At 45.9% G+C, this 17,638-nt stretch overlaps 1 protein-coding gene across 6 annotated transcripts in view; it reads right to left on the reverse strand.

Annotated features, from left to right (window-relative positions):
• The window catches only part of Ogdh (oxoglutarate dehydrogenase), a 110,367-nt gene that overhangs the window by 62,047 nt on the left and 30,682 nt on the right, over positions 1-17,638 (reverse strand). For 4 of the 6 annotated variants that reach the window (XM_070014554.1, XM_070014556.1, XM_070014555.1 and 1 more), the window contains exons 1-2: positions 12,287-12,390; positions 5,786-6,034 (exon numbers count right to left, since the gene is read on the reverse strand). In XM_070014554.1, coding sequence (XP_069870655.1) covers positions 5,786-6,007 — 222 coding nt within the window. In that variant the 5' untranslated portion in view covers positions 6,008-6,034; positions 12,287-12,390. Of the gene's footprint in view, positions 1-5,785; positions 6,035-12,246; positions 12,391-17,638 lie in introns of those variants that run through there. The other 2 variants (XM_070014552.1, XM_070014553.1) reach the window with 2 other exon arrangements.

Below are 17,638 nucleotides of genomic sequence, written 5' to 3' on the forward strand. Positions count from 1 at the left end.
CCTAGAGTTCAGGCCCCACGACCGACCAAAAAAATAAATAAATAAAAATAAATAAATAAAAAAGACATGAACATAAAATGTCACTAGTCTGTGTCCCTGACATGCTGACAGATCACCACCAAAGGTTTCTAAGAATTGTCAGTGAGACTGTTAACTACCCTGTTAATTTTGTTTGGTGTGGTAATGAAAACAACTTTTGCTGGGCACTGAGAGCTCATACCTGTAATCCTAACTATTCAGGTAGATGAAATCTGAAGATCAAGGTTCAAAGCCAACGCTTGCAGTGAGATGCCACATATTGGTTATCCTAACTACTGTCTATAATCCTAACCCACACTCAGGAGACCAAGTTCAAGGCTAGCCTGGGCTACAGTGAGTCTATCTTTAAAAAAAAAAAAAAAAAAAAAAGGGCTTTTTCTCTCTCTGTTTGTTTCTAGCTCTTGCTGCTCTTTTCTTGCTCTCTTGCTCTCTCTCTTTCCCAGCCACGTGGAGTGCCAACCTTGCCTGGTCCCAGCAGGTCTACCCCTTACCTGAATACCACGTGAGTGCTACTGTTCTTACCCCTCTCTCTGCTCTTTTCTGGCTCTTTTCTCTCTCTTTCCTCTCTTCCCAGCTCTCTCTCATTCCCAGGCCTTTCCCAGCCACGTGGAGTGCCAACCTTGCCTGGTCCCAGCAGGTCTACTGAATAAACCTACCCCTTATCTGAAAAAAAAAAAAAAAAAAAAAAAAAAGGTAATAGAAAGTACCAGGGCTGGAACTCAGGGCTTTCTTGTTCATGGCTGGCACTCTACCACTTGAGCCATACCTCTACTTCCAACTTAATTCTGGAGGTAATAGTCTTAAAATTGCTCACACTGTCTTTGAACAGAGATTTCTACATCTTAGCTTCCTAAGGAGAATAGATGTGAACCACTATGCACTCAGTTGCATTTTTTTTTTTTTTGCCAGTCCTGGGGCTTGAACTCAGGGTCTGGGCACTGTCCCTGAGCTTCTTTTGCTCAAGGCACTCTACCACTTGAGCCATAGTGCCACTTTTGGCTTTTTCTGTTTATGTGGTACTGAGGAATCAAACCCAGGGCTTCATGCATGCTAGGCAAGCACTCTACCACTAAGCCACATTCCCCACCCCTCTATTACTTTTTTTGGTAATACTAGGGATTGAATTCAGAACCTCATGCTTGCTAGGCACATGATCTATTTCTTGAGACAATTCCTTAGCAAGCCCCTTATTTTGGTCATGGGGCTTACCACTTTGAGCCACAGTGCCACTTCTATGTTTCTGGTGTTAATTGGCAAGTCTCAGACTTTCCTGCCTGGGCTGACTTTGAACTGTAGTCCTCGGATGTCAGTCTCCTGAGTTCCTAGGATCACAGGGGTGAGCCACCAGCACCTGGCTTGCCCTCCCTCCCCTCCCCCCTCCCACCCCCGCTTTTTTTTTGTTGGTTGTGGTGCTTGGGCACTGTTCCTATGGTTGTCAGCTCAAGGCAAGCAAGCGCTCTACCACTTGAGCCACAGAGCCACTTCTGGTTTTCTAGTGGCTTATTGGAGATAAGAGTCTCACGGAGTTTCTTGCCCAGGCTGGCTCTGAACTGCGATCCTCAGATCTCAGCCTCCTGAGTAGCTAGGATTATAGGCGTATTTTTTAAAATATTAGAACCAATCTAGTAATGAGAGGAACAGTGGAATATTTAAGTTACAAGGAATTAGGAATTCTATTTCCTTCCTTGTGGAGTAATCTGTCTTGGTAGAATGGGGGATCGAACTCACTAAGCTGGTACTCTACCACTTTTTGTTTTTAGAATTGGGAGCGGGGGCGGGTTGGCCTTAGATAGCAATTCTCCTAATTAAGCCTCTATCATAGCTGGATAATATAGGTATGCACCTGATGCCCTGCTTTTTTGTTGAGATGAGATCTTGCTAACTTATTATCTGGGTTGGCCTCAGTCATCCTCCTGATCTCCATTTCCCTAGCAGCTGGGATTACAAGCAGGAAATCACCACACTTGGCCAAGAATGAAATACTGGTAGTACAACTGGTAATTAAGGCATAGGCCCAATCTGGGCAGAGATGTCTCACGCCTATAATCCTAGCTACTCAGGAGGCTGAGATCTGAGGATCGCTGTTCAAAGCCAGCTCGGGCAGGCTGAAACTCTTATCTTTAATAAACCACCAGAAAACCGAAGTGGCACTGTAGCTCAAGTGGTAGGGCACTCGCCTTGAGCTGAAGAGCTGAGGGACAGCACTCAGGCCGAGTTCAAGCACCACGACCAACCAAAAAATAAATAAATAAATAAAGCATAGGACTTAATCCTCTTTGGGTCACAGGAACCTCTGAGAAATCAGATTAGTTAAGGATTATCTCCTGGAAAAATGTGGATGCACCATATATGGGCCTAAATTCAACTACCTCACTAACTGCAAGGTAAATTGGTCCTGCCCCTCCCTCAATGGGCCGGGAGAGGCAAATCATGAATACTCCTTTGACAGAGACAGGCATAACTCTGCCCCAGGACCTTCAACCTGAATACACATTTTTTACAAAGTATAAAACGTCTTACATACATACTAATCCCTGCCCTATCCTGCCTCAGAGCCTCTTCAGGATGTGCTTATACTAACCTGCACACCCCCAACTACTCCAATCCCAACCTGAGTTCTTTTAAAGAACTAGTAGTTTGGAAGTGGTACTGTGGCTCAAGTAGTAGAGTGCTTGCCTTGAACTGAAGAACTCAAGGACAGTGCCCAGGCCCAGAGTTCAAGCCCCATGACCAGAAAAACAAAAAACAAAAAACAAAAAACCACAACTAGTTGTTTACAGTTATCTATGGAGACAGCATTTAAAGTCATAACCCTTCAAAAACCTTCTTCCAAAGCTACCAGCACTGGATGTGCCACCCCACCCCTATAATCCATCTTCAGGAGGAAGAGGGAAGTGCTGATGTGGTAGAGCACTCACTGTGCAAACACATGAGGTCCCGAGTTCAAGCTCAGTACCATACCAAAAAAATTAATTAAAAGACAGAAGAAGTTAGACCTTGGTGGCTCATACCTGTAATCCTAGCTACTCAAGAGTCTGAGATCTGAGGACTTCGGTTCAAAGCCAACCCAGGCAGGAAAGTCCGTGAGACTCTTACCTCCAATAAACCACCAAAAAACTGGAAGTGTGGCTCAAGTGGTAGAGTGCTCACCTTGAGCTGAAGAGCTGAAGGACATGGCCCAGGCCCAGAGTTCAAGCCCCGAACTGACCAAAAAAAAAAAAAAAAGAGCTATGGGGCTGGGAATGTGTCTTAGTGGTAGAGTGCTTACTAGCATGCATGAAGCCCTGGGTTTGACTTCTCAGTATCACATAAACAGAAGGCTGGAAGTAGTGATGTGGCTCAAGTGGTAGAATGCTAACCTTAAAGCAAAAGAAGTTCACGGACAGTGTCCAGATCCTGAATTCAAGTCCCAGGACTAGGCAAAAAAAAAAAAAAAAAATCAAGACCTAGATGCCAGTGGTTCACACTTGTAATCTCATCTCCTCAGGAGGATAAGATCTAAGGACTACAGGAAAGTCTGGGCAGGAAAGTCTATGAGACACGTATCTCTACTAAAAAACTGCCAACCCCCCCCCCCAAAAAAAAACCCAGAAGTGATGCTGTGGCTCAAATGGTAGAGCACTAGCCTTAAGCAAAAGAAGCTCAGGGAGGGCTGGGAAGGTGGCTCAGTGGTAGAGTGCTTGCCTTGCATGTATGAGGCCCTGGTTCCATTCCTCAGCACCACACAAGCAGAAAAGCTGGAAGTGGCACTATTGCTCAAGTAGTAGAGCGCTAGCCTTGAGCTGAAGAGCTGAGGGACAGTGCCTAGGCCCAGAGGTCAGGCCCTATGACTGGCAAAAAAAAAAAAGCTCCAGGACAGTAACCAGTCCCTGAGTTCAAGACCCAGGACTGGCACCAAAAAATAGTAATATTAAACTCAAGAGGTGGGAGGATGGCTCAACTATAGAGTCCTTGCCTGATATATGCAAGGCCCTGGCTTGATGCCTTACAATACAAAGAAAAACAGCTTCCAACAGGAGCACCTATGCCAGTGTCAGTCTGGCATTGATGGTATTGTGGCCACAGTTCCTAGGGTGCCCTTCTTCCACTCAGTGACAAGCACCACAGGCACAGGCATCCAAGCTGCTAGCTTTACAAAAAAGTTGTTTGAGAAAAGGAAGCATCATTCAGTTTTTCACTCAAATCTCTAAGTTGCATTATTCCAAAGACAATTCACAACCACTGTTGTCAGGATCCTCCAAGGTCTAATATATCCAAAGTAGGGATACTGTCAAGACTTCTTCTTTCTAGGGCTGGGAAGGTAGCTCAGTGGTAGAGTGCTTGCCTTGCATGCATGAAGCCCTGTGTTCGATTCCTCAGCACCACATAAAACAGAAAAAGCCAGAAGTGGTGCTGTGGCTCAAGTGGTAGAATGCTAGCCTTGAGCTGAAGAGCTGAGGGACAGCACCCAGGCCGAGTTCAGGTCCCATGACTGGCAAAAAAAAAAAAAGAGTTCTTCTTTCTAAGCCACTTTTTTACATACTAGGACACCAACTACAGATCGAAGAAGCCAGGTCTCAACTTACTCAGCAAAGTAACACATCTCAGGGTACCACGGAAACTGGGAAGACAAGGGGACTCTGCTGCTAAACCAGGGTCACTGGCTCCTAAGAGGATGTCCAGTCCTCACTGTCACTAATGCTACAAACCAATGTCCTGTCTTTTGGTAAGATGATCCCAAGATTCAATGGTAACAAAAATTCAGTGAAACAAGCAATGCTAGCCCAGATCACTTTCCATGCAGATGTTCAGTACCCTGCCCATAAAACAACATTTCCTTCCATTCTCCCAAAAACCCTGCAGATAAGGATGAGGAATATGGACTCTACCTTCCTACCTCCCACACTCCACTGTAATCCCTGTATCATAAGGCTGGTAGCCTGAGAATCAAGAAATCAAAACATTCAAATGTCAGGCCTGGAGACTCACACCTGTAATTCTAGCTACTCAGGAGGCTGAGATCTGAGGATGGTATTTAGAAGCCAGCTCAGGCAGAACTCCATCTCCAGTTAGTCAACAAAAACTGGACTGGAGGCATGGCTCAAGGGGTAGAGCACCAGTCTTAGGAGAAAGAAGCCAAGTAAGGGTGTTAAGCCCTCATTCAAACACCAGTACTGACACACACACACAAAAAGCATATACATATTCACTGACCCATAGGATAAACAAGACATCTACCAGCAGATATGAAGGGAGCTAAGAAGGAAATGCCTATCCAGCTAATACAGAGAAATTAGAAACAGGAGGACAATGGAAACATAATGAACCCATTACATCTAAAAGGCCATTACACAGAAATTACGTGAAATGACTTTAAGACAGGTCAAACAGAAGCGGCCTCATGGGATAATTAGTAGTGGAGTAGCGTCTTGAGGCCCTTGTTCTTCCCTCATGGACTCCATCTTCAGAGGATTCTTCTTGAAGCAGCCAGTAAAGAGACCCTGAAGAGCCACACATGTACTTCCTCACATCCTTCCAGGTCTGCAGGTGTACTTCTTCATGAATCAGCAGCGCTGAGACTCGTGTTTATTGTTGGACATCACACCAGGGACTGTGGTTACTGGAGACCATACTAGTTCTGATGCAGACAATGTGGTGGTTGGTGTTACTTCCAGCTGCCTACTGACTTTAGGATGCACACACTTACCTGCATAGCCAGTCAGTACCAGACAACACATTAACACAGGAAATATCCTATAAGCCTTACCTTATGTACACTTTTGGGATTCTCCAACCAAGCACAGTACATCTCCTCTACATAGTTTGAACTAGTCCCACTCAGAAAGGGTTCAGCAGCAACAGGTGCAGAATAGCACCGAATGTGTTGGAACGTCCTAATTGCTGCTGGTTTGTTTTGTGAAAATGTCTTAACAGTCTGGGAGGCCGTCAACGGCCTCAACTTAGTAGCACAAGTCCTTAAATGAAACATTTTTGTCCTGAAGTCTGTCACAACTACCTGTGGACAAAAGCAAGAAAGAAAAGTTTAAAAATGAGCATTTGTAGGAAAGTTACTGAACAATGCGGGGAGGCGGATTAGAGAGGACCAGTAAAGAGAACAATAGATGAGATTATTTTACCTAAATTATAATATATATACATGATTTATCATAGTAAAACCCCTTTGTATATACACTGAAACATGACAGTGCTAGATGCTGGTGGCTCACACCTGTAATCCTAGCTATTCAGGAGACTGATATCTGAGGGTCATAGTTCAAAACCAGCCTGGGCAGGAAAGGCCATGAGACTCATCTCCAATTAAGCACCAGAAAACTGGAAGTAGCGCGGTGGTTCAAAGTGGTAAAGCACTAGTCTTGAGCAAATTAGCTCAGGGACAGCACCCAGGCCCTGAGTTCAAGTCCCATAACCCACCCACCACCCCCTCCAAAAAAAAAAAAAAAAAAAAAAGAATGATAAAAAAGTAAAAGGCTATGTTGGGCCAGACACTTTGGCCTACACCTGTAATACAAGCTACCCAAGAGGCTGATTTCTAAGGATCTTGACTTGAAGACAGCTTTGGCAGAAAGTCTGAGAGATTCCATCTGCAATTAACTAGTAAAAAAGCTAGAACGGAAGTTTGGCACCAATGGCAGAGTATCATATATATGATCCTTATGTTCCTATAGGATTAGCATGCGCTGCAAAATGGTAAGTTTTTCTAGTTGGGTGCTAGTGGCTCACACCTGTAATTCTAGCTACTCGGGAAGCTGAGATCTGAGGATCACAGTTCAAAGCCAGCCCAGGAAGGAAAGTCCCTAAGACTTATCTCCAATTAACCACTAGAAAACTGGAAGTGGCACTATGACTCAAGCGGTAGAGAGCTAGCCTTGGGTGAAACGGCTCAGTGAACTTGGCCAAGGCCAAGTTCAAGCCCCAAAGCTGACCCCCCAAAAAGATGTTCTAGTCTACCCAGAAATTAGACACTTGCTGTATTCATAGTATTCTGAAAAACACAAAGAAATCAGTGTAAGGTCTGCCACAGGCCATGTGAACCCTGGCCTCCCCACCTCCAGCACAAGTCTCCTCCTAGTACCTGCCTCACCTACATAACTGGCACACCTGGAAGCAGTCACCTCCCCCTCCTCCAAGGTCACATCCTGGTGGCCCCTGGTCAAGCTTCTGGGGGGGGGGAGGGGAGAAGAATCCCTGGCCCTGAGGTCACATCTGGATCCAGTGTAGTTACACCTTTCCCCCACCTGGCCACACCTCTTCCGGTACCTGGGCTAGATAAGTTCTGGGCCAGGATCGGTCTCCCCTAATGCTTTCCACCATGCATAGCAGGGCAGCAATTCGGTAAATAAACTTCTTTTCCTGCCTGAATATCATGTGGCGTTCTCTTCATTGGCTACCTAATTAAACCTATTTAATTTACCTCACAGTAAGAAAAAGCCTTTGCTTCTCTTCATACAATTTATCCTTGAGTAATCAATATATTCGATTCCCAGCCTATCTATCTATCTATGAATGAATGAATGATGGTCCTAGGGCTTGAGCTTAGAGCCTGGATGCTGGCCCAGAGCTTTTCTGCTCAAGGCTTAGTGCCCAACCACTTGAGCCACACTGCTCCTACTGGATTTTTTTTTTTTTTCGCCAGTCATGGTGCCTGAACTCTGGGCCTGGGCACTGTCCTTCAGCTTTTCAGCTCAAGGCTAGTGCTCTACCACTTGAGCCACAGCTCCACTTCCAGCTTTTTCTGCTAATGTGGTGCTGAGGAATCGAACCCAGGGCCTCATGAATGCAAGGCAAGCACTCTACCACTGAGCCACCTTCCCAGCCCCTGGATTTTTTTTTGGGGGGGGAGGAGGGGTGCTTGGTTGGAGATAAGAATCTAAGACTTTCCTGTCTCAGCTGGCATCATACTATAATCCTCAAATCTTTGGCTCCCGAGTAGCCAGGATTACAGCTATGAGCCACAAGCCACAAGTGCCACTGAGCCAGGAGTGCACAGCTTCAACTACAGTATCAAGTCTTACCAGTTTAATCTGATACATCCTCTGAGGACAAGATATTTAATAAATTTTTGGATGAGAGAATACGAGCTTGCTCTGTTCACTCCACACCCTCCTGGTATTGATGGAAGGAATGAAGGAGAGAGAGGGGGAGATGGCAGTAGGACACACCTGTAATCCCAGCACTCAAGTAACTGAGACAGACACAAAAAAAAAAAAAAGAAAGAAAGAAAGAAACTGAGACAGGAGGATTGTAGTTCAAAGTCCACCTGGGCTATATAACAGGATCTGTCTCAAAAACAACAAACCAAACTAACAACTTAAAAACCAAATCACACAGAAAGCCCTGGTTGCTTAAGAACATGCCAACACACTCTCCTGGGAGGCAGGCTCCATGCAGATGAAATATCTCAGGCAGGAACCAGACGGAAAAGGCCCTGAAACTAGGAAGGTGGGAAGAGTTGGAGAGAAAGGCTAAAACTGTTGTGCGGAGGAGAGGAAAGAAGGCCAAGTAGGGCTTGTCCAGGGTCCTGATCATCCCAATGAAAGACCCTTATGAACCCTGGGGTGCCCAATCTGAGCAAATAAGCACACGGTGGGGGGAAGGGTGGTTAAAAAAAAGAACTCCTAAAGCAGTCATTTGTTTTTTTGGTCGTGGGGCTTGAACTCTGGGCCTGGGCACTGTCCCTGTACTCTTCAGCTCAAGGTGAGCTCTACCACTTGAGCCACAGTACCACTTCCAGTTTTCTAGTGGTTTTTATTGGTGATAAGAGTCTCATGGACTTTCCTGCCCAGGCTAGATTTGAACTGTGATCTTCAGATCTCAGCCTCCTCAGTAGCTAGGATTACAGGCGGGAGCCACCGGTGCCCGGCTTCCTAAAGCAGTTTTTAAATCCACACATTGTCTAGAAAGTTTGTTAAATGGTCTGTCCCCTTATGTTCCACCAAGGTCATAAGCCTAGAAAGTTTGTTAAATGGTCTGTCCCTTTATGTTCCACCAAGGTCATAGGACTGTCAATAGGACTCACAATGTAATGTCAACCCTCCTGATAACAAAGTCTTCCTTTTGCTCTAAATATAAGCCACAGGTTTTTGGGCAACCTCTATCCAGTGGGTTGGAAAAAGGGAGGAAGAGGCTTAAGTCAGTGTGGAAAGAGAGACCTGGAGTAGACAGGAGCGGGAAGGGGCATTTGGGACATGGCAGAAAGGTTAAGATCTAGATATGGCAGCTGACGTGCATAAACTAATTCCTAATGATCAAAAATTGTTACCTATAAAAGAAATTTTGAGTGACTGGGCATGGTGGTATATAAGAGGATTTTGAGTTTGAGGCCAACCGGGGCTATATATAAAAAATAAAGTAGGCTGGGAATGTGGTTTGGTGGGAGAGTGCTTGCCTAACATGCATGAAGCCCTGGGTTCAATTCCTCAGTACCACATAAACAGAAAAGGCCAGAAGCGGCAAGGTAGCTCAAATAGTAGAATGCTATCCTTGAGCAAAAGAAGCTAAGGGACAGTGCACAGGCCCTGAGTTCAAGCCTCAGGACTGGCAAAGAAAGAAAAGAAAAAGGAAAAAAGAAATACAGTGTGTGTGTGTGTGTGTGTGTGTGTGTGTGTAAATAATATAAAGTCTACCAGAAGAAATACAGTGTGTGTGTGTGTGTGTAAATAATACAGTGTGTGTGTGTGTGTGTGTGTGTAAATAATATAAAGTCTACCAGAGGAGCTCAACCCACTTCCAGGCACTTTTAGGAATGCTGCCTCCACAATCTAATTTAGATGGTGGTTAATTCCTCAGGAAAGCAGGGGAATGAAGACTGCTTCTCTATTCCTCTCAAGAGTCCTAGCTAGCCAAAGGGAAACCAGTCTCAGCCAGCAGGAAGGGCATTACTTGCTGGATTAATGCTTGCCTGGTCATGAATTTTCTTCAAAGCAGATGACGATTTCAAGGTGAAATTGTGTTTTACTCTTTGTCCAGGGCTGTGGGTGTGGCTCAGTGGTAAAGCATTTGTCTAGCCTTGGGTTTAATCCCTAGCACCAAAAGTACCGTAACAAAAAAATATACCCAGCTTATGTCCATATGTATGTGAGAAATGCAAATGCTGAAACAAGCTATTATACATCAAGAAATGTTACCAAAAAACATTTATATTATTTATTAGAACCATCTTCATAACTTGGGGTGTAGCTTCAGTGGAAGAGTACTTGCTTAGCATGCAAGACATCCCCAGCACTGGAGGAAAAAAAAAGGCCTCCCAATTAGCCTAAGACACTGACAAGTGGGCTGTTTGTAGTCATCTTGTCTCACAGTTTAGTGCTCCCCAAGCACACTCAGCAGAAGAACAGCTACAGAGATCCTCAAGCTTCCCTTAAAATGACTCATCAGAAAGTTGCTTTTCAGCAGAGGCCTTTGCCACTACCCAGGACACCTGACTTCATAATGTTAAATATTTCTCTACCAGGTGGGTCCACATAGCAAAATGGTAGTGGTAGTAGTAGTAGTAGTAGTAGTAGTTAGCAATAGCTAAAAAATAGGAAATAAAATTGCCAGGCACCAAGAGTTCACACCTCTAATATAACAACCCAGAAGATGTTGGTTCAAGGTCTGCTTGGTTGTTTCAACTCCATCGCCAAAAAAACAGCATAGAGCCAGGTGCCAGTGGCTCACCTGTAATTCTAGCTACTGAGGAAGCTGAGATAGCAAAGTCCATGAGACTCTAATCTCCAACTAACTGCCAAAAAAGCTGAAAGTAGAGCTATGGCTCAAGTGCTAAGAGTACTAGTGTTAAGCACAAAAGCTCAGGGCCAACGTCCAGGCCCTGAGTTCAAGCCCCAGGACTGGCATCAAAACAAACAACAACAATAACAAAAAACAGCAAAGAGCCCAGCTGGAGGCATGGCACAAATGGTAGAAAGCAGGCAAGCCAAGGGCAAGGCCCGAATTCAAAACACCTTATGGGGATGGAAAAAACGTTGACTGTAAAGCTGACTGTTGCACCCAGTACCAACTCATCCTGATGCCAATTAAGAGTTGTACATCTGGATCAGTGACTTAAGTGCAGAACGGAAGCAACACCAAACCGAAGGAAACGAGTTTTCCTCCGCTCAGTGTCGTTGCAAAGGGGTGCGCTGACGGTGGGGTGTATCAGGTCATGAAACTGAGAAAAATCTTAATACATCCCTTACTTCACTTGTTTCCGATACTTTTAGCAGCAACTTTGGAAGGCACATAATAGGCAGGTACCTAACAGCAGTTAGGTACCTGACCATGAGTTAACCAAGCTTAATTTTTTGTTTTTTCCTATCCCAAACTAGTTAAAAAGCACTTGAGCTAAAAAAAAAAAAAAAAAAAAAAAAAAAGCACTTGAGCTATTATTTGGGCTAGTACAGGTGTCCAGTGAATGACCTTTTGACTTCAGAGCTCCTAAAGCTCCACCCTTAAAGGATGCTAACGCCGCCATTTTCTGAGCAGACCTATTTATAGCCACGAACTTTGAGCACGCATGCGCATGCCCTAGAGCGCTCGGCCTGCCCTCACCTGCAGCCACCTGTCCTCCCCCCTCGGACCTGCCGCTTCTGCATGCCACACCCTGACCTCAGGAAGACTGGGCCACACCTGCATTCACACGCAACAAATTCCCTGGCAAAACCTGTCATTTCTGTAACTGGCGCGCTACACGCTGGGTGGGAGTGGGCTCTGTCAGGGGCCGGGGCGGGCACGGTGGCAGGGTGCCCGGGAGCTCCCACGGCCTCACGTCGCGACACCACGCCCTCCGCGAGGGGCGGGATGCGTGAGCGCGGCTTCTCCCCGAGCCGCCTCAGAGACCAAGGTCACTGCCGTGACCTGTGGACGCCGAGGAAATAAGGACGGCGGCCGGACAAAGACTCGCGCGGACGACGGGGTCGCGGCCGGGGCCGTCACGTGACGACACCGCGACCTTGGGGGTCACCCCGGTCTCCGCCGCGCCCTACATCCGCCGAGGACGCCCGCTCCGTCACTCACAGCCAATGGCTCAGAGTCCTCGCGCGCGCCCGCCGGGAGGTCTCCGCCGTCCAATTGGCCGGCACGCCTGTCCGTCAAGCTCCGTCCCCTCCCACCACCGCCGCCTCGGTCCGCCTGGATCCGTCCGGCTCCACTGCCTTCACCTACGTGCCCGCCGCTCCAAGGGCGCAGAGGCCTCGCCCTCCACCATACCGCCCCGGCCGACCAGCGCCTCACCTCCCAGCGTGAGCCAGGCCCGAAGGCAACGCGCGGTTACCTGTCTCTGACTCTGCTCCACCCGAATGAAACGCCGACACCCTACTCCGGGGCACCAAACTCTCCGGCCCGCCCCGGCGTGCCCCGTCAGCGCGTAGCCCGGCCCCAGAGGAGGCCCGCCCCGCCTGCTGTGGGCGTGGCGGTGACGTCACAGACTCGCGCCGCCATTGCGGGTCCTCCACGCAAATGAGGGCTGCGGGGTTCGGGCCCGCTGGCGGCCGGGAGTGGCCTGTTGGTCTTCGCTGAGACCAAATTGAATCCGTGGGCTTCGGTGTTTGCGTGGCCACTGGAATAAGATGCCTGTGCAGAGCGTCGTGGCACATGCTTGTAGGCCCAGCATTTGGGAAGTGGAGGCTGTAAGGTCGCAAGTTCGAGATCAGCCTGGGCTACAAAGGGAGACTATGCATACGTAAAATTAGGGGGAAATTTTTGTCTCAGAATTGTCGACACATGGTAAATTGTGGTCAACCATATATTATGTGTGCTTTACAGTTTGTCCTCGTTACAAGCGGAAGAAAACCGCAGTTCAAGCCTATATCTAATTACAGACTTGTTAACCCTTTTGGCAGAAGACAATCAGACCCTAGGCTCAAAGCTTTAAGTGGGGGGCTGGGAAGGTGGCTCAGTGGTAGAACGCTTGCCTTGCATGCATGAGGCCCTGGGTTCCATTCCTCAGCACCACATAAGCAAAAAGAAAAAAAGCCGGAAGTAGCGCTGTAGCTCAAGTGGTAGAGCGCTAGCCTTGAGCTGAAGAGCTGAGGGACAGCGCCCAGGCCCAGAGTTCAGGCCCCATGACCAGACCCAAAAAAAAAAAAAAAAAAAAAAAAAAAGCTTTAAGTGGACAGTAATATAGTTAGACCTTAAACTGCTTTGTCATTGTTAGAGGATCGGACACATCCATCCTAGGGGACCACACAGAGGCAGGCAGGCACAGGAGAAAGTTTATTATAAGGTTTTGTTAGAGGAGCCATATTTCCCCCAAAAGGGAGCACATGGCCTCAGTCACCATTCAGGTAGCCGGAGGGTCTGAGGGATGGGAAGTGAGGTAGATTGGAGTTCAGGTGGGTCTGGGCGGAGAGAAGGAGGGGCCAGCTGTATGGAGGGACTCCAGGAATGGGAGGGGGCCCAGGTGTGGGTGGAACTAAGGACCAAACTGTCATCAAGTATGTTGACAGTTTATCCTTGATAAATATGACAAGTAATATGTTTTCCTACTTATGCTAATCATAGTTTTCTTTTTAAATAAATGACTCCATTTAAAGAGTATATTAACTAGATAGCAGGATGAGATATTTGCATCAAAACAACTGACAGAGAAGAATCATAGTTCCAGACTCTAATGTCCTGGAAATACTGTAGCTACAAGATAAAGAACTACTTGTAAACAGAACTGTGTCTTGTGCCATAGCAGAAGTTTTGGGGGAAGGGGTCGAAGAGACAGAGATCACTGCATGATAGCTCCATAGAGCACAAATATCTGAATTTTGGCCAATATTCAGAGCAAAGCGATGGCACCACCAACAGGTGTGATAGACTAAAACAATTTCTAAAAGAATGGTGATTTTGTGTGAGTGTGTGTGTGCGTGTGCACCAATCTTGAGGCTTAAACTTGGCCTAGATGCTGTGCTTGAGTTTTTGGACTGAAGGTTTGTGTGCTACTACTTGAGCCACAGCTCCACTTCTAGCTTTTCAGTGGTTGGTTGGAGATAAGAATTTCATGGAGCTGGGAATGTGGCTTAGTGGTAGAGTGCTTGTCTAGCATACATGAAGCCGTGGGTTCAATTCCTCAGTACCACATACACAAAAAAAGCCAGAAGAGGCACTGTGGCTCAAGTGGTAGAGTGCTAACTTTGAGCAAAAGAAGCTCAGGGAGGAAGTGGCGCTGTGGCTCCAGTGGTAGAGCGCTATCCTTGAGCTGAAGAGCTGAGGGACAGCGCCCAGGCCCAGAGTTCAAGCCTCAGGAGTGGCAAAAAATACATAAATAAAAGTTTCATGGACTTTCCTACATGGCTGGCTTTTTTTTTTTTGACAGTTGTGGGGCCTGCACTCTGGGCACTGTCCCTCAGCTCTTCAGCTCAAGGCTAGTACTCTACCACTGAGCCACAGCACCACTTCTGGCTTTTTTCTGCTTATGTGGTGCTGAGGAATCGAACCCAGGGCCTCATGCTTGCGAGGCAAGCACTCTACCACTGAGCCAACTTCCCAGCCCCATGGCTGGCTTTGAACTGCATTCCTCAGTTCTCAGCCTCCTAAGTAGTTAAGATAACAGGTGTGAGCCACTGGTGCATGTTAGTTTTCCTTTTTTTTTTTTTTTTTTTTGTCGGTCGTGGGGCTTGAACTCTGGGCCTGGGTGCTGTCCCTCAGCTCTTCAGCTCAAGGCGAGCGCTCTACCACTTGAGCTACAGCGCCACTTCCGGTTTTCTGGTGGTTTATTGGAGATAGGAGTCTCACGATCTCTCCTGCCCGGGCTGGCTTTGAACCGCGATCCTCAGATCTCAGCCTCCTGAGTAGCTAGGATTACAGGCGTGAGCCACCAGCGCCCGGCTAGTTTTCCTTTTTTTAAGAGGAAAATACAGTGCATAATAGCAAAATTGGGCTGATATATGAGACAAGAAACTGAAAACTGGGAAGTGAAGGGACCAAGGAATAACCCTCATATGCTGTTGCTCCCATTTAAAACGTGGTGAAGCCTGTAATCCTAGCTACTCAGAAGGCTAAGAGCTGAGGATTGCAGTTTGAAGCCAGCCTAGGCAGGAAAGTCCTTTTTTTGTTTTTCAGTCGTGGGACTTGAAATCTGGGCCTGGGTGCTGTCCTTCAGCTCTTAAGCTCAAGGCTAGCACTCTACTACTTGAGCCATAGCACCACTTCTGTTTTTCTGGTGGTTTATTGGAGATAAGAGTCTCATGGGCTTTCCTGCCCAGGCTGCTTTGAACCACGATCCTCAGATCTCAGCCTCCTGAATAGCTAGGATTATAGGCAAGAGCTCCCGGCACCAGGCCAAGAGACTCTTATCTCCAGTTAATCACAGAAAAAGTCAGAAGTGGCTCTGAGGTTCAAGTGGTAGAGTATTATCCTTGAACAAAAGGAGCTTAGGAACAGCACTCAGGCCCAGAGTTCAAGCCCTGGGACTGGCAAAAGGAAAAGAAATGGTGAGCTGGGCACTATTGTCTCATGCCTATAATCTTAACTACTTAGGAGACTGAGATCTGAGGATCCAACTTTGAAGCCAAGCTGGGCAGGAAAGTCCATGAGACACTTATCTCCCCAAAACTGGAAGTGGAACTCAAGTGGTAGAGCCAGCCTTGAGTGAAAAAGCTAAGGAAGGAACAGTACCCGGGACCTGAGTTCAAGCCCCAGAATCACACACAAAAATAAACAAAAAAGCAACTTGTCACTTTAACAATGTAAGTGTACAAACCATCACTGCTATTTCTAGTCATTAGACAGTAAGTTCCCATTTTTTCTTTTACTTGTCTTTTTTGCCAGTTGTGGGGCTTGAATTCTGGGCTGGGAACTACTCACGGCTTCATGTATGCTAAAGCACTCTACCATTAAACCACATTCCTAGCCAAGTTCCCATTTTCCCTTTTCTTCTTTCCCTTGTTAGTTCTTTCTACTTTCTATCTTTACAAATTTGACTACTCTAGTAACCTCACATAAGTGAGGTTTGTGCTTTTGTGTCCATCTTATTGAACTTAGTATAATAGCAAAATGCATTCATTTTAGCATAGATTAGAACTTCATTCCTTTGTATAGCTTAATAATATTCCATTGCATAGCCAGGTGTGGGTGGCTCATACCTGTAATCCTAGCTACTCAGGAGTCTAAGATCTGAGGATTGCAGTTCAAAGCCAGCCAGGGCAGGAAAGTCTGTGAGACTTTATCTTCAATGAACCACCAGAAAACAAGAAAATTGTGCTGTTGTTCAGAGTGGTAGAGCCCTAGCCTTGAGTGAAAGGGCTCAAGGACATCAACCAGACCCTGAATTCAAAAAAAAAAATTCCACCATATGTAAACACTACATTATTTTATCCAGTCATCTATTGATGGACATGGGTTGTTTTCATCTTTTAGCTATTACGAGTAATACTGCAATGTAGAATAGCATAAAAGTATTTGAATACTTGTTTGTAATTGATTTGTTTTGTTTTGTTTGTAGTACAAAGGATTGAACCTAGAATTTCATGCTTGGTAGACAAGCATTCTTGAACTACGGCTCCTGCCCTTTTGCTTTTATTTTGTTTTTGCAATACAGTTTTGCAAACTTTCCCAGGCTGGCTTTGAAAATCTGCCTCTGTCCTCCAAGAAGCTAGGATTACAGGAGTTACCACCATTCCCAGCTTATAATTCTTTCTGATATATATCTGGGTATAGAATTGCTGGGTCATGTGGAAATTCTGACTAGCTTTTAAGGAAATTATAAACAACAGTAGCCACATTTTACACTCTTATTAGTGAAGTATGAAGTTTCCAATTTCTCTGAAACCTCACCAACACTTTTGTTGTTTAGCCAGTTGTATCAGAAACATAGACAGGTATTCTTGTCTTTCCCACAATGGCACAGTTCCACAAGTTAAGTATATTATTTTTGGCTCTATCTGCCAAGTACTACTGAGATTGCCTGATAGGCATGGACCATTGGCAATACAGATACTTTTATTCCAGCCTGATTACTAGTATTAGGTCTCAGATCACACACTGCACTGCACACAGAACAGTATATGTGATACAGAATGGCTAAGAGATTTTAAAAGGTTGCAGAGTTCAGAGGTGCTACACTGAAGACAGCAACAAAGAAATAGTACTTACACATAGAAAAGCCTTTGTAGGGGAACCAAATAGTTTTATACATTACTGGCAGAGAGTTGTCAAATTCAAGTCTGCATTGTAAGGTTATTTCAAATTCACCTTGAAGTGGACTATGTGTCACAGGCAGGAGAAAATGCCCATGAGCAGGAACCCAGAGAGAAGTCATTCACTTTGGCAGTTTTCCTGCAAGTGTCTTGTGACTTGTGACTGGGTGACAGGTTAGCGTGCCTGCCAAGTCTCAATTTGGGACACCCTCCCTTTTACAGTCCAGATGAGGGAGTTATATCTGGCTTGATCCATAGTCCATGTGTCTGATGTTTCTAATATGATTTAATGTACTTGCAGATGAAATTATTCATGGACACATATAAAGCAATTAGTGTCTTGTGGTGTGCTAGCAAGTGGTAGTTGTTTGCTTGTGTAAACAAGATGTAGTGTCATTTTATTTCCTCACTTATACTCAAAATAGAGTAGCTTAGGTTGAAACTGGGGCACTATAAAATAATAGGCCAAGCTAGACACACGCTTAAAGCTGCTGTTTTCA

The sequence above is a fragment of the Dipodomys merriami genome, unplaced genomic scaffold (assembly GCF_024711535.1).
Source record: "Dipodomys merriami isolate MVZ:Mamm:240054 unplaced genomic scaffold, mDipMer1.0.p SCAF_98, whole genome shotgun sequence".
Taxonomy (NCBI): domain Eukaryota; kingdom Metazoa; phylum Chordata; class Mammalia; order Rodentia; family Heteromyidae; genus Dipodomys; species Dipodomys merriami.